We start from the raw sequence: 15,673 nt of genomic DNA, 5'->3' as shown, positions 1-15,673 counted from the left end.
CTTTCTCATTTGCGGTTCAAACAATAATTCTAACCCCCCCAACCAAAACTTCATTATAATGAATTTACCTTAAAACTAGAAACTCAATATGACCATATTCATTATACAAATGACTCTCCCCTGAGGCTGATCAGACCCCTAAAGACAATCACGATAAGATCAATAGGTCATAAAATCAAAAAAATTAACTTGTATAATTAAAACTCATAAAATAAAAACTCATAAGGTTCCATATGTGAGCGTGCCTCTTTAAAATACCTTTGCACTAAAACAAATAGTCCTAACAATGGTTTTATGTGTATATATTTGCAGACCTTTTGCAATTTGGTCGTTGATGGCCTCATTCTCCCCAAGATTATAATCCCAGGAAATTGAGACACCTAAACATCAATTTTCCCAGAAGAACACAACACTCCTAACTAGCATTCACTATGCTACTTCGATTCTTCGATTCAGAAACTCAAAAGTGAACTATAAACTAAACCTAATGATGATTCCCCTTTAACTCAAATCATTAATCATAAGTTTTAACAACGTCTATGTATATGTTTACTTAAATGAACATGCTACCCTTAGATACAATTAACCCGATAACATTATTGTATTACTTCTTCCCCTCTGCCGCAAATGTCGTACATTTCTCAGTGTAAGAAATCCGTAATTTAATCCTCGATATTTAATAAATATGCATTCGCATTATCCCATGGCTCCTTTATTTAGGTATGTTTTTTGAATTAATGGCTATCCTATTTGTACGGAACAAGCGTCCTAATTCTCCAATGCGTACTATATCTCTCCTTAATAACCTTCTGGCTTGCAAAACCAGGATTTATTAAGCTCTAGTTTATTTATGGAAGTGCACCTTACCACAGGTCAATTTCAGACCTGTTTCCTTCCTATCGATTTTGGTTAAAACCCAAGGTGTTCGTTTGAATCTGTCACCTCCCTTTCGAACACCCGGCCTGTTTTTAACCTCAATTCAGAAGTCAGGTCTTTTTTAAAATTTTTATTAACGCACGTTTTTTTCCCGGACCTCCAGATGAATAGGGAGCAACATCTAGAACACTACTTTAGACCTGGTTATAAGAAGCCTAGTGCACTACGCAGGGAATAGGGAGCTATTTGGAACAGAGACACTAACTCCTGGATGAAAATCTCTCTCTCCCTCAACCGTCTGATATATCAGCCCATTTCCCCTCCCCTCCTCCCTTTTCATTATATTCTATCAGCCACACCACTAGCTCACCTCCACACAATACATTTACAAGTTAAAGACACACCTTGGAATAAATAACAAAGGAAAACTATTACTAGATGAAGTTGAGTGTTTTTTATTATTTCCCATCACCATAAATCATATTTAATCACTGAACAGTAGCAGACCCAACTTCATCTGTTCCTGACTCTGGATAGTGGATTAAAAAGACCATCAATCTCCAATGATATTAAAGTACTATTCCGAACATTACTGATATACTGAGTGGCAAGTCAAGATATCTGCTGGTTTTATTGTTTGGTCAACAGCACCACCTGCTGGACAGGTTTAATGTTGCTGGACTGAGCAGTATGGGAGGATGAAAGATGACACATTTAGGGCCGGTTTCCTGGACATCTACAGTGCCTTGCGAAAGTATTCGGCCCCCTTGAACTGTGAGACCTTTTGCCACATTTCAGGCTTCAAACATAAAGATATAAAACTGTATTTTTTTGTGAAGAATCAACAACAAGTGGGACACAATCATGAAGTGGAACGACATTTATTGGATATTTCAAACTTTTTTAACAAAACAAAAACTGAAAAATTGGGCGTGCAAAATTATTCAGCCCCCTTTTAAGTTAATACTTTGTAGCGCCACCTTTTGCTGCGATTACAGCTGTAAGTCGCTTGGGGTATGCCTCTATCAGTTTTGCACATCGAGAGACTGAAATTTTTTCCCATTCCTCCTTGCAAAACAGCTCGAGCTCAGTGAGGTTGGATGGAGAGCATTTGTGAACAGCAGTTTTCAGTTCTTTCCACAGATTCTCGATTGGATTCAGGTCTGGACTTTGACTTGGCCATTCTAACACCTGGATATGTTTATTTTTGAACCATTCCATTGCAGATTTTGCTTTAAGTTTTGGATCATTGTCTTGTTGGAAGACAAATCTCCGTCCCAGTCTCAGGTCTTTTGCAGACTCCATCAGGTTTTCTTCCAGAATGGTCCTGTATTTGGCTCCATCCATCTTCACATCAATTTTAACCATCTTCCCTGTCCCTGCTGAAGAAAAGCAGGCCCAAACCATGATGCTGCCACCACCATGTTTGACAGTGGAGATGGTGTGTTCAGCTGTGTTGCTTTTACGCCAAACATAACGTTTTGCATTGTTGCCAAAAAGTTCCATTTTGGTTTCATCTGACCAGAGCACCTTCTTCCACATGTTTGGTGTGTCTCCCAGGTGGCTTGTGGCAAACTTTAAACGACACTTTTTATGGATATCTTTAAGAAATGGCTTTCTTATTGCCACTCTTCCATAAAGGCCAGATTTGTGCAATATAAGACTGATTGTTGTCCTATGGACAGAGTCTCCCACCTCAGCTGTAGATCTCTGCAGTTCATCCAGAGTGATCATGGGCCTCTTGGCTGCATCTCTGATCAGTCTTCTCCTTGTATGAGCTGAAAGTTTAGAGGGACGGCCAGGTCTTGGTAGATTTGCAGTGGTCTGATACTCCTTCCATTTCAATATTATCGCTTGCACAGTGCTCCTTGGGATGTTTAAAGCTTGGGAAATCTTTTTTTTATCCAAATCCGGCTTTAAACTTCTTCACAACAGTATCTCGGACCTGCCTGGTGTGTTCCTTGTTCTTCATGATGCTCTCTGCGCTTTTAACGGACCTCTGAGACTATCACAGTGCAGGTGCATTTTCTATAGGCTATAGACTACACCAGCATGACTAGTATCTATGTGGACCCTACTACAGTTTAACCAGCTCAGCAGTACCATTGAGCCAAAACCCAGGATAGAGGGGCTGAGTGAATGTGGTCTGGACTCTGTGGAGGAGGGTCATTGTGTCAGAGACACTGTAGAAGGACAGAGTACCTGCCTTGTGATCCAGGTACACTCCTACTCTGGAGGACTGAGGGCCTGATACTTTAGTCACAACATTATTGTGACTGAAACAATAACCACCTCTAGAGCACTGTAAACTCCAGGACTTGTTATTGTCTCCAAATCCACTATCTGTCCCTGTTCTGCTGATGTCTTTATATGAGACTGCTATAACAATAACATCACCAGTCCTCTCCACCTCCCAGTAACAGCGTCCAGACAGACCCTCTCTACACAGAACCTGACACCAGTTGGTGAATCTGTCTGGATGGTCAGGATATGGTTGGACTTGGTCTGTACAGGTCACCTTTCTGTTCCCTTTAGACAGAGAGAGGTGTGTGTCTGCTGTGTTTGGGTCCAGTGTGAGCTGACAGGAATCTGGGAGAAAAGCAGAGACCAATGAGGGGAGTCAGAACAATAAGTTAAGTCAGATACTGTATCTACCCTGTCTTTGATTAGAGCACAGCAGAGATCAAATCAGAGAAATATGAGGAGTCAGATAGATACCCAGTCTTTGATTAGATCTACTATTGCTATATATTTCTAGAGGGATTGTTAGGAGTGTCAGTAAAAAGAGACTGTTAGTTACTTCACAATAAAGAGACTCACATTGTAACAACTGTTCTCTGGTCTTGGGCTCTGGAGGCAGTACAACATCCACTATATTCACTACAGACACACAAACACATTGACAGAGAGAGGGAATGTTATCATCAGACCATATTCCACATGTATATGACTAGTAGGGAACTTTCAATGGTCTAAAGTTGATGTTCTTATTGTTTTCAACACACCTGTAGTGGAGATCTTGGTCCATTCTCCTTTAAGGAAGTCTTCTAGTTTCTCTCTCAGTTCAGACACAGTCTTACTCACATCTCCAAAGTACTGAAGAGGATGGACAACGATGCTGGGTAAGTCTGAAGATACACTGATACTGGAGAGAGACTGATAACTCTGGAGAGAGAGAGAGAGAGAGAGACTGATAACTCTGGAGAGATAGAGAGAGACTGATAACTCTGGAGAGAGAGAGAGAGAAAGAGACTGATAACTCTGGAGAGAGAGAGAGACTGATAACTCTGGAGAGAGAGAGAGAGACTGATAACTCTGGAGAGAGAGAGAGAGAGAGAGAGACTGATAACTCTGGAGAGAGAGAGAGAGAAAGAGACTGATAACTCTGGAGAGAGAGAGAGACTGATAACTCTGGAGAGAGAGAGAGAGACTGATAACTCTGGAGAGAGAGAGAGAGAAAGAGAGACTGATAACTCTGGAGAGAGAGAAGGACTGATAACTCTGGAGAGAGAGAGGGAGAGAGAGAGAGACTGATAACTCTGGACAGAGAGAGAGACACAGAGAGGGGCTGAGAGAGAGTTTGAGGGAGAGAGGGAGAGAGAGGGAGGGAGAGAGAGGGAGGGAGTGACAGATATAGCGAGAGAGAGGGACACAGAGAGAGAGAGAGAGGCACGGACAGAGAGAGAGAGAGAGAGGGGCAGAGAGAGAGAGGGGCAGAGAGAGAGAGAGAGAGAGGGGCAGGGAGAGAGAGAGAGAGGCACAGACAGAGAGAGAGAGAGAGGGACGGACAGAGAGAGATAGGGACAGACAGAGAGAGAGATAGAGAGGGACGGACAGAGAGAGAGAGAGGGACGGACGGACAGAGAGAAAGATAGAGGGACGGACAGAGAGAGAGGGACAAACGGAGACAGAGAGAGAGAGGGACGGTCGGACAGAGAGAGGGAGAGGGATGGACAGAGAGAGAGAGAGAGAGAGGGACGGACGGACAGAGAGAGAGAGAGAGAGGGACGGACAGAGAGCGAGGGACGGACAGAGAGAGAGAGAGAGGGACGGACGGACAGAGAGAGAGGGACGGACAGGGAGAGATAGAGGGACGGACAGAGAGAGAGAGAGAGGGACGGACAGAGAGAGAGAGAGAGAGGGACGGACAGAGAGAGAGAGAGACGGACAGAGAGAGAGAGGGGCGGACAGAGAGAGAGAGAGAGGGACGGACAGAGAAAGGGAGAGAGAGACAGACAGAGAAAGAGAGAGGGACGGGCAGAGAGAGAGAGAGAGAGAGGGACAGAGAGACAGACAGGACAAAATAATGATTGAGATGAATAGTTTCAAATGAAGTTAATTTCATATCACATGTAACAAGACAGTTTAGTTACCTGGAGGAACTGATAACTCTGGAGAGAGAGAGAGAGAGAGAGACTGATAACTCTGGAGAGAGAGAGAGACTGATAACTCTGGAGAGAGAGAGAGAGAAAGAGAGACTGATAACTCTGGAGAGAGAGAAGGACTGATAACTCTGGAGAGAGAGATGGAGAGAGAGAGAGACTGATAACTCTGGACAGAGAGAGAGACACAGAGAGGGGCTGAGAGAGAGTTTGAGGGAGAGAGGGAGAGAGAGGGAGGGAGAGAGAGGGAGGGAGTGACAGATATAGCGAGAGAGAGGGACACAGAGAGAGAGAGAGAGGCACGGACAGAGAGAGAGAGAGAGAGAGAGGGGCAGAGAGAGAGAGAGAGAGAGGGGCAGAGAGAGAGAGAGAGAGAGGGGCAGGGAGAGAGAGAGAGAGGCACAGACAGAGAGAGAGAGAGGGATGGACAGAGAGAGATATGGACAGACAGAGAGAGAGATAGAGAGGGACGGACAGAGAGAGAGAGAGGGACGGACGGACAGAGAGAAAGAGAGAGGGACGGACAGAGAGAGAGGGACAAACGGAGACAGAGAGAGAGAGGGACGGTCGGACAGAGAGAGAGAGAGGGATGGACAGAGAGAGAGAGGGACGGACGGACAGAGAGAGAGAGAGAGAGGGACGGACAGAGAGCGAGGGACGGACAGAGAGAGAGAGAGAGGGACGGACGGACAGAGAGAGAGGGACGGACAGAGAGAGATAGAGGGACGGACAGAGAGAGAGAGAGAGGGACGGACAGAGAGAGAGAGAGAGAGAGAGGGACGGACAGAGAGAGAGAGGGAGGGACAGACAGAGAGGGAGGGAAGGACAGAGAGAGATGGACGGTCAGAGAGAGAGAGGGACGGACAGAGAGAGAGAGAGGGATGGACAGAGAGAGGGAAGGACAGAGAGAGAGGGACGGACAGAGAGAGAGGGAAAGACAGAGAGAGAGGGACAGACCGAGATAGAGAGGGACGGACAGAGAGAGAGAGGGACGGACAGAGAGAGAGAGGGACGGACAGAGAGAGAGAGAGACGGACAGAGAGAGAGAGGGACGGACAGAGAGAGAGAGAGAGGGACGGACAGAGAAAGGGAGAGAGAGACAGACAGAGAAAGAGAGAGGGACGGGCAGAGAGAGATAGGGACAGACAGAGAGAGAGATAGAGAGGGACGGACAGAGAGAGAGAGAGGGACGGACGGACAGAGAGAAAGAGAGAGGGACGGACAGAGAGAGAGGGACAAACGGAGACAGAGAGAGAGAGGGACGGTCGGACAGAGAGAGAGAGAGGGATGGACAGAGAGAGAGAGGGACGGACAGAGAGCGAGGGACGGACAGAGAGAGAGAGAGAGGGACGGACGGACAGAGAGAGAGGGACGGACAGAGAGAGATAGAGGGACGGACAGAGAGAGAGAGAGAGGGACGGACAGAGAGAGAGAGAGAGAGGGACGGACAGAGAGAGAGAGGGAGGGACAGACAGAGAGGGAGGGACGGACAGAGAGAGATGGACGGTCAGAGAGAGAGAGGGACGGACAGAGAGCGAGAGAGGGATGGACAGAGAGAGGGACAGAGAGAGAGGGATGGACAGAGAGAGGGAAGGACAGAGAGAGAGGGACGGACAGAGAGAGAGGGAAAGACAGAGAGAGAGGGACAGACAGAGATAGAGAGGGACGGACAGAGAGAGAGAGGGACGGACAGAGAGAGAGAGGGACGGACAGAGAGAGAGAGAGACGGACAGAGAGAGAGAGGGACGGACAGAGAGAGAGAGAGAGGGACGGACAGAGAAAGGGAGAGAGAGACAGACAGAGAAAGAGAGAGGGACGGGCAGAGAGAGAGAGAGAGAGGGACAGAGAGACAGACAGGACAACATAATGATTGAGATGAATAGTTTCACATGAAGTTAATTTCATATCACATGTAACAAGACAGTTTAGTTACCTGGAGGAAATGGATGTGATCCTCTGTGTGTGAGAGCTGCTCCAGCTCAGTGCTTCTCTTCCTCAGCTCAGCTATCTCCTGCTTCAGTTGCTCCAGGAGTCCTTCAGCTTGACTCACTTGAGCCTTCTCTTGGGCTCTGATCAGCTCCTTCACCTCAGAGCTCCTTCTCTCAATGGAGCGGATCAGCTCAGTAAAGATCTGATCACTGTCCTCCACTGCTGACTGTGCAGAGCGCTGGAGAGAGAGAGAGAGAGACAGAGAGAGAGAGAGAGAGAGAGAGAGAGAGAGAGAGACAGAGAGAGACAGAGACAGAGACAGAGACAGAGACAGAGAGGGAGAGAGACAGATACAGAGACAGAGACATTACAGAGACAGAGAGAGAGAGAGAGACACACAGAGACAGAGACAGAGAGAGAGGGAGAGAGAGATACAGAGACAGAGACATTACAGAGACAGAGAGAGAGAGAGAGAGAGAGAGAGAGAGAGGGAGGGACAGAGAGAGAGAGAGAGACAGAGCCAGAGAGAGAGACAGAGAGAGAGAGAGACAGAGAGACAGAGAGAGAGAAAGAGAGAAAGAGAGAGAGAGAGAGGGAGAGAGAGACAGAGAGAGAGAAAGACAGTAGGTTCAGTAGCCTCTCTGCACCTCATTGAGTCAGGTCCACCAGGCCTTGTCCTCCCTCCTGGACAGACAGGTACAGAACACCTCTTGGTCCTGCTCTACTCTCCTCCCTCCTGGACAGACAGGTACAGAACACCTCTTGGTCCTGCTCTACTCTCCTCCCTCCTGGACAGACAGGTACAGAACACCTCTTGGTCCTGCTCTACTCTCCTCCCTCCTGGACAGACAGGTACAGAACACCTCTTGGTCCTGCTCTACTCTCCTCCCTCCTGGACAGACAGGTACAGAACACCTCTTGGTCCTGCTCTACTCTCCTCCCTCCTGGACAGACAGGTACAGAACACCTCTTGGTCCTGCTCTACTCTCCTCCCTCCTGGACAGACAGGTACAGAACACCTCTTGGTCCTGCTCTACTCTCCTCCCTCCTGGACAGACAGGTACAGAACACCTCTTGGTCCTGCTCTACTCTCCTCCCTCCTGGACAGACAGGTACAGAACACCTCTTGGTCCTGCTCTACTCTCCTCCCTCCTGGACAGACAGGTACAGAACACCTCTTGGTCCTGCTCTACTCTCCTCCCTCCTGGACAGACAGGTACAGAACACCTCTTGGTCCTGCTCTACTCTCCTCCCTCCTGGACAGACAGGTACAGAACACCTCTTGGTCCTGCTCTACTCTCCTCCCTCCTGGACAGACAGGTACAGAACACCTCTTGGTCCTGCTCTACTCTCCTCCCTCCCTCCACTACCACATTCCACTACTTTGACCCTATCTGCTCCTGCACCATGACAACGACCTGGGAGGACGGGACACCACCACTCAACACACCCTGGAACTCTTCTGAAGTCAAATCTAATATGACCAAATACTTCTCTGGTTCTGAACTCTTCTCCACACCTTCTACCTTACTGAACTCTCCCTCATTCATTTCCATTTCACCTCCAGGACTCAGTCTGGGGCACGACTCACTCTGTTTGCACTTGAATTATAACATTTGAAATGTCTCTATTCTTTTGAAAATAAATGTTGTTCAATGTTTACTGTTCATTATTATTTCACTTGCTTTGGCATAGTAAAGATATGTTTCCCATGCCAATAAAGACCTTTGAATTGAATTGAGAGAGAGACAGTTCCATATTAATGTCTAGGGGACATGAGTCGTCATGGTTACTCATGGTTATGTGATGAGGCAGCCCAGTCAGTTACATGAACCAGTCTATTCTCTGAAAGGGGTCCAGACAGCCTGGTCCCAACAGTGGGGTCAGTGGGATTGGATAGGGGCCCCTCTCTCTCTCTCTGACTGGAGGAGAGAAGTGAAATAGTGTGTCTCCTCTGGTCAACAATACTCACCTTGAGAGACTCCACAGCCTGTTGGAGCTCCTTCAGCTCCTTCTCTCTCTCCTGGAATCTCTGCTGGACCTTCTGCTGACTCATCCCCAGCTGCCTCTGTGGAGAATCACTCTTCAATGAGCTATCAAGCTTTATTAGTCCAGTAGATCAATAGTATAGTAATGTGACATAGGACCCATAGAGAGGAAGGTCTACAATCCTGAGGAAGTCCCTTTACAATATGATATTATGTTGCTATGTGAATGATTATAGTTTTTATGGTAGGCCTACATGTATCAAGGGGTTGAGACTGAACTTTGGACTCATAAAAGGCCATTCAGAATGATAATAGTGTTTGACTTTAGAAAAATGTGATACATTTGGAGAATCTGGGTTAACATATCTATATACTCAAGGTTTGTGTTCATATTTGTGGATCCATTTCATATTGTATATAATATAATGATCTCATATTCAAACAGATTTAGTTCCTACTGTATCTTTAATTATTTGTTTATCAGACAGCCACCAACAAGTTGTTCTGGTCTTACCTGTTTCTCAGTCCTCTCTGCTGCAGCTGACACTGTATCATGGCCTTTATGTTCATCCATTGTACACAGATAACAGATACACTGCTGATCGGTACGACAGTAAACCTCCAGCAGTTTGTCATGATGAGAGCAGATCTTCTCCTGTAGTTGTGCCGTGGCCTTGACCAGCTTGTGCTTCTTCAAAGCAGGAGATTCATAGTGAGGTTGGAGGTGAGTCTCACAGTAAGAGGCCAGACACACCAGACAGGACATGAGGGCTTTCTGCTTTCTGGTCCCAGTGCAGAAATCACACGCCACATCTCCAGGTCCAGCATAGCACAGAGCAGGAGGGGGAGCAGCCTGGAGTCCTGTCTTCTTCAGTTTCTCCACCAGCTCAGCCAACATGTTATTTTTCATCAGCATAGGCCTTGTAGTGAAGGTATGTCTGCACTGAGGACAGCTATAGACCCCTTTCAGAACATCCTGATCCCAGCAGCCCTCAATACAGCTCCTACAGTAACTGTGTCCACAGGGAATAGTGACCGGCTCCTTCAGTAGATCCAGACAGACAGAACAACAGAACTGGTCCTGGTCCAGCAGAACTCCCTGTTGAGCCATTTGGACGGTTGTTCACTCTCACACAGACAGACGACAGAGAGACTCAGATCAGTTTCGTTTCCTCAGAAGAGAGTTTGTGGGAGGGGGAGGGACTTCCTGGTTCTGCCAGAGGGGTGGGGTTAGAAGGAGGGAGGGGTTAGAGGAATGGAGGAAGAGAGAGAGGAACTGCATGCAACAGCAAGAGGGAGACAAATAGTTTTGTTCCAAGGTTAGAGCCCTTAACATGGAACAAATGACATAATGAATCTTAAAATGTGAGTTGTTAGAATATATGAAGGGTAACAGTTTCTATGAAGTATGTATGTATCATTATTTTAATTACCTTTATAATGCCTTATAATACACCTATGTGTTGTAATTCATCAATAAGGCCTGATTAGGTGTGGTATATAGTTAATATACAGTACCACAGATAAGGACTGAGGAGGTGTGGTATATAGTTAATATACAGCACCACTGATAAGGACTGAGGAGGTGTGGTATATAGTTAATATACAGTACCACAGATAAGGACTGAGGAGGTGTGGTATATAGTTAATATACAGCACCACTGATAAGGACTGAGGAGGTGTGGTATATAGTTAATATACAGTACCACAGATAAGGACTGAGGAGGTGTGGTATATAGTTAATATACAGTACCACAGATAAGGACTGAGGAGGTGTGGTATATAGTTAATATACAGTACCACAGATAAGGACTGAGGAGGTGTGGTATATAGTTAATATACAGTACCACAGATAAGGACTGAGGAGTTGTGGTATATAGTTAATATACAGTACCACAGATAAGGACTGAGGAGGTGTGGTTTATAGTTAATATACAGTACCACAGATAAGGACTGAGGAGGTGTGGTATATAGTTAATATACAGTACCACAGATAAGGACTGAGGAGGTGTGGTATATAGTTAATATACAGTACCACAGATAAGACTGAGGAGGTGTGGTTTATAGTTAATATACAGTACCACAGATAAGGACTGAGGAGGTGTGGTATATGGTTAATATACAGTACCACACATAAGGACTGAGGAGGTGTGGTATATAGTTAATATACAGTACCACAGATAAGGACTGAGGAGGTGTGGTATATAGTTAATATACAGTACCACAGATAAGGACTGAGGAGGTGTGGTATATAGTTAATATACAGTACCACAGATAAGGACTGAGGAGGTGTGGTATATAGTTAATATACAGTACCACAGATAAGGACTGAGGAGGTGTGAGAGAGAAGTAGACGGTAAAAATTTTGATTGATGACCCTGTGTCCATGATGACATGTACATGTCCAAATATGGGCCTTCGGCCAGGCCATCCTGTTCCTGTGGTCACGTGTTAGAGGGTGTGTTATTTTATATCTATATTGTATCCTTTGACGTTGTCATGCTGATTGATGTCTAGGGACCTGGTTGAACTGGGGGGGTTCTGTGTTTGAACTTTTGAAAGAGTATGGCCCCACACACCCAGTTTTATTGTCCTTATGCTTGCTATCTATGAAGCAGGAATGTGTGTGTATGTGTGTGTGTGTATATGTGTGTGTGTGTGTGTGTGTGTGTGTGTGTGTGTGTGTGTATGTGTATGTGTATGTGTGTGTGTGTGTGTGTGTGTGTGTGTGTGTGTGTGTGTTTGTGTCTGTGTATGTGTGTGTGTGTGTGTGTGTGTGTGTGATGTGTGATGTGTGATGTGTGTGTGTGTGTGTGTGTGTGTCCATTTCAACCTTTCAACAACAATAAAACAGAAATCTGGGTGGCTGTTAACTAAAATAATGGCCTAACATAGACAATCACCCAACACAAGCACCTAACATAGACAATCACCCAACACAAGCACCTAACATAGACAATCACCCAACACAAGCACCTAACATAGACAATCACCCCACAATGACAACACAGGCTACCTAAATATGGTTCCCCATCAGAGACAACGACTAACACAGGCCTCTGATTGAAAACAATATCAGGCCAAACACAGAAAAAAGACAAACTAGACATACAGCATAGAATGCCCACTCAGATCACACCCATACCAAACTAAACCTATAAACATACATAGCAAACTATGGTCAGGGCGTGACACAAACCTATTGGGAATTATTGATCATTTAAAATGTACCTGTTTTCCGTATAGAATGACTTGTATACAGATTATATTACATCTTGTTGTGTTTTGGCTTAGTGGTTGTTTCTTTACTAACTAGGAAAACTCAACAGTGTGTTAGTCTGAGAAACATTATTAGGCTGGTTGGTTTATTGTTGTTGAAAGCTTGAAATGTACACGCATTGAGAAGTGATATTGCAGCAACAGTTTTAAAGGTGGTAATCGTATCATATATATATATATATCCTTGCCTGTTTGAATTAGAGCTCCTTTTATTAGAGCTCCTTTAAAGTGTTTTCATCACCGCCTGGTAAACACATTCTTGTAAATGGTCTACGTTGACATTTCTGGTTATGTCTCACATGTAACATAATAATACTAAAGATTATGATAATAATGTTATATTATTTTTATAATAATACATATCTGCAAACCAAATGTATTTCTGAAAACCCCTTTTTGCATCTTCAATAGTTGTAGATGTTCCAACGTTCGTAGATGATCCTCAGGGGTCATATAACAACCTGGGTTGTTGTAGAGTGGGCATAAGTTCAACACTCAGGAGTCAATGTCCTAGCTTTTGTCTTTTTCATAGCCTGTGAGAGAGAATATATTCCACAGCCTTGGTTTCTAATCATACTTTCTAATCAATAAGCGGGTCAAGTAGACCCTAAGAGGGCAGAAGTTATTGTTTACAAACAGTGTGAATAAAAAACATTGTTTTATTGTATAAATAGTCTTCATTTTTAAAAACATACATGTAAATGCCTAGAATTAATACCTATGGTGATTCTGTGCAATGCCCTTGGTCCACAGTTGTGCTTTGGTTGTTGGGGCGTGGAATGTGTAGCGAGTGGGTTGAGGTTCCCAGGGGGAGTTGTCGGGACGTTTAAATTCTCGGTTCTTGGAGTGTTTGGAAAACCTTTCATACAAAAAGACAGAATACTGTCTGTTTCATCGGTTCCTCCGATGTCGTTCAGTTTCCCTAATGCATCCAAGTCACCCGTTGTGTCAGTTGTCCATCATACCTAAAAAAGATATATATAAACAAAAATTATATATTTAAAAAAAAAATCTTTGCCCCCCCTGTTTAAAACACAAATAACTCGTGTTTAATATTACAATAATATCCCGATAATATTCAAACAAAACTTAAAATATATTTTTCACTTACTCAGCTCCCGAAATATCCATTAGGAGGGCTTCACAGACTATGTTATCTGTCCTGGGACTGCTGCCTGGTGTCTTACGACGTCGTTCAGAGTGCACACTTTTCTTTTTCTTTTAATATTCTTGGGTATGTGATTATTTGGATTTACGCCTAAAAATGTGTGATCGTGAAGGGGCGCCGTAAAGGACAGGGCGCCGTTTGCTTCTGAGAATCTACGTCTAACAGTCGCTTCCCAATCACTTATGTCCAGTAGCCTTCAGAAATATCCATTAGGAGGGATTCACTTATTCACATCTCTTTTTGAATCTGTCCTGGCAGCTAAATATTCGGGGCTGTGGGTTTGCACTAAAGCTGTGGTAACATAGTGTTAAAGTACATGCTCCACGTTCTGTCCCTAACTAGGAGGTGTTTCGAGAATTTTTTTTTGTTTCATAATGGTTACATGTTCAGTACACACCCCTGCATTCTATATTAGAAAGTAGGCTGTTGGTCTTTGAGGTCCGTTATGTCAATTTGCCTTTATACATCTCATTGACCTACTGTCAACTCCCTCAGTTGTAAACATCTACAATAATCATTAGACGTATGCGTCAGAGTTATCATACCACGTGTCGGGGTTTGTATAGAGTTGGGTAAATCCGCTCTTTTGCTCCCCCTTTACTTGGGTAATAATCTCCAAGCTGCTCTAAGCGGTGATGTTTTTGGTGTCTCTAGGTTCATCTCTAGACTGGTGAATGAGGCCTGTTACAACTTTCTGACAAAACCTTTAAAGGTAGTTTGTGAAACCGTAAAGGCCTTTCATAAAGAGGCTGTCATGATTGCCTGTGCCACATATTTAACACGTATTGCTTGTTACCTAATACTACTGTTGTACATTTAATATCAACTAGCAGATTTCGTCGCATTTGCACAAATTCTGTCATGTTACTGTGGTCTTTTTAAAAGTCAATAAATATGTGTGTAAAGTGTACATGTTTGTTTCACTGTAGATTTGTTTAAGCCCTCCTAGAAACATCTAATTTCATCCCACAGCCTTAATTTCATAATCTGTGTAGAAGCTGTTTAGCCATAAGTAAAGGCCTTTCATAAAGCGGCTGTCATGATAAACCTGAATCTGAAATGACCTTTAGGATCTTTTCTTTGGGGTTCTAATCTCCCCAGGTGTACAGGCCCTGAAATTTCTTAGGCTGGAGCCATCTGGAAGCTCTGTGCCTGTACATATAAAGAGAACTAAATAGGAAACTAGGCTGAGAAACATTATTTAGATGGCTGTTTTTATTGTTGTTGAAAGCTTGAAATGGACACAATGCCTAGACACACACACACACACACACACACACACACACACACACACACACACACACACACACATCACACATCTCACACACACACACACACACACACATACACAGACACACACACACACACACACACATACACATACATACACACCCACACATATACACACACACACACACACACACACACACATTCCTGCTTCATAGATAGCAACCATAAGGGCAATAAAACTGAGGGGTGTGGGGCCATTCTCTTTCAAAAGTTCAAACACAGAACCCCCCCAGTTCAACCAGGTCGCTAGACATCAATCAGCATGACAACTTCAAAGGAATAGACACAATATAGATATAAAATAACACACCCTCTAACACGTGACCACAGGAACAGGACGTCCTGGACGGATGCCCATATTTGGACATGTACATGTCATCTGTACACAGGGTCATCAATCAAACGTTGAAAACAAACTAACTACTGAAGAAGTAAAAGGAATATACAGTGTTACCATCCATGGGTGACCTATACAGAGACCAGAGAGAAAGGGAAGAAAGAAAGAGAGAAGAAGGACGACTGGAAAATAACAAGTTGAAACATTATGAAAAGAGAAGAGGAAGTTGATAGAAGATCTGCAGGTGCTGATTGCTGATAAGATGAAAGAGACAATGGAGACAGATGATGTGGATGAAAGTAAAGAGCTAAAAGAGGTCAGACAAGCCACGGAAAAGGTAAAGACAATACCAGAGGGAGATAGAAGAGTGTGAAAGGAGGACTAGAAACTGCACTGAGGAAGGCCCAGCTTTCACAGATCGAGA

The 15,673-nt window shown here is 44.5% G+C and overlaps 1 protein-coding gene across 2 annotated transcripts; it reads right to left on the bottom strand.

The window, feature by feature from the left end:
- Positions 1 to 1,741: 1,741 nt before the first annotated feature.
- On the bottom strand, positions 1,742 to 10,373 carry LOC110521165 (E3 ubiquitin/ISG15 ligase TRIM25). 2 transcript variants are annotated; one of them, XM_090230897.1, is made up of 6 exons: positions 9,672 to 10,371; positions 9,160 to 9,288; positions 7,192 to 7,425; positions 3,882 to 4,041; positions 3,697 to 3,756; positions 1,742 to 3,465 (listed from the first exon to the last, which is right to left on the bottom strand). In XM_090230897.1, the coding sequence occupies exons 1-6, from the start codon at positions 10,284 to 10,286 to the stop codon at positions 2,954 to 2,956; spliced, it is 1,710 nt and encodes a 569-aa protein (XP_090087023.1). In that variant the 5' UTR covers positions 10,287 to 10,371; the 3' UTR covers positions 1,742 to 2,953. The 2 variants fall into 2 exon arrangements, with proteins under 2 accessions (XP_090087023.1, XP_036824625.2); XM_036968730.2 differs by lacking the exons at positions 1,742 to 3,465; positions 3,697 to 3,756; positions 3,882 to 4,041; positions 7,192 to 7,425 and having other exon boundaries at positions 8,925 to 9,255; positions 9,690 to 10,373.
- Between the last annotated feature and the right edge of the window lie 5,300 nt (positions 10,374 to 15,673).

The sequence above is a fragment of the Oncorhynchus mykiss genome, chromosome 4 (assembly GCF_057628025.1).
Source record: "Oncorhynchus mykiss isolate SJ-2025 chromosome 4, ASM5762802v1, whole genome shotgun sequence".
Lineage (NCBI taxonomy): Eukaryota > Metazoa > Chordata > Actinopteri > Salmoniformes > Salmonidae > Oncorhynchus > Oncorhynchus mykiss.
The sequence above is the reverse complement of the archived record's forward strand: the minus strand, read 5'-3'. Positions and strand labels throughout refer to the sequence as shown.

Coding starts and splice junctions, on each gene's coding strand:
- LOC110521165 (XM_090230897.1), bottom strand. CDS start 10,286: ATGGCTCAACAGGGAGTTCTGCTGGACCAGGACCAGTTCTGTTGTTCT. Junction 9,289..9,671: donor AGGTAAGACCAGAACAACTT/GTTGGTGGCTGT, acceptor GGACTAATAAAG/CTTGATAGCTCATTGAAGAG. Junction 3,757..3,881: donor GACCAAGATCTCCACTACAG/GTGTGTTGAAAA, acceptor GTGTGTCTGTAG/TGAATATAGTGGATGTTGTA.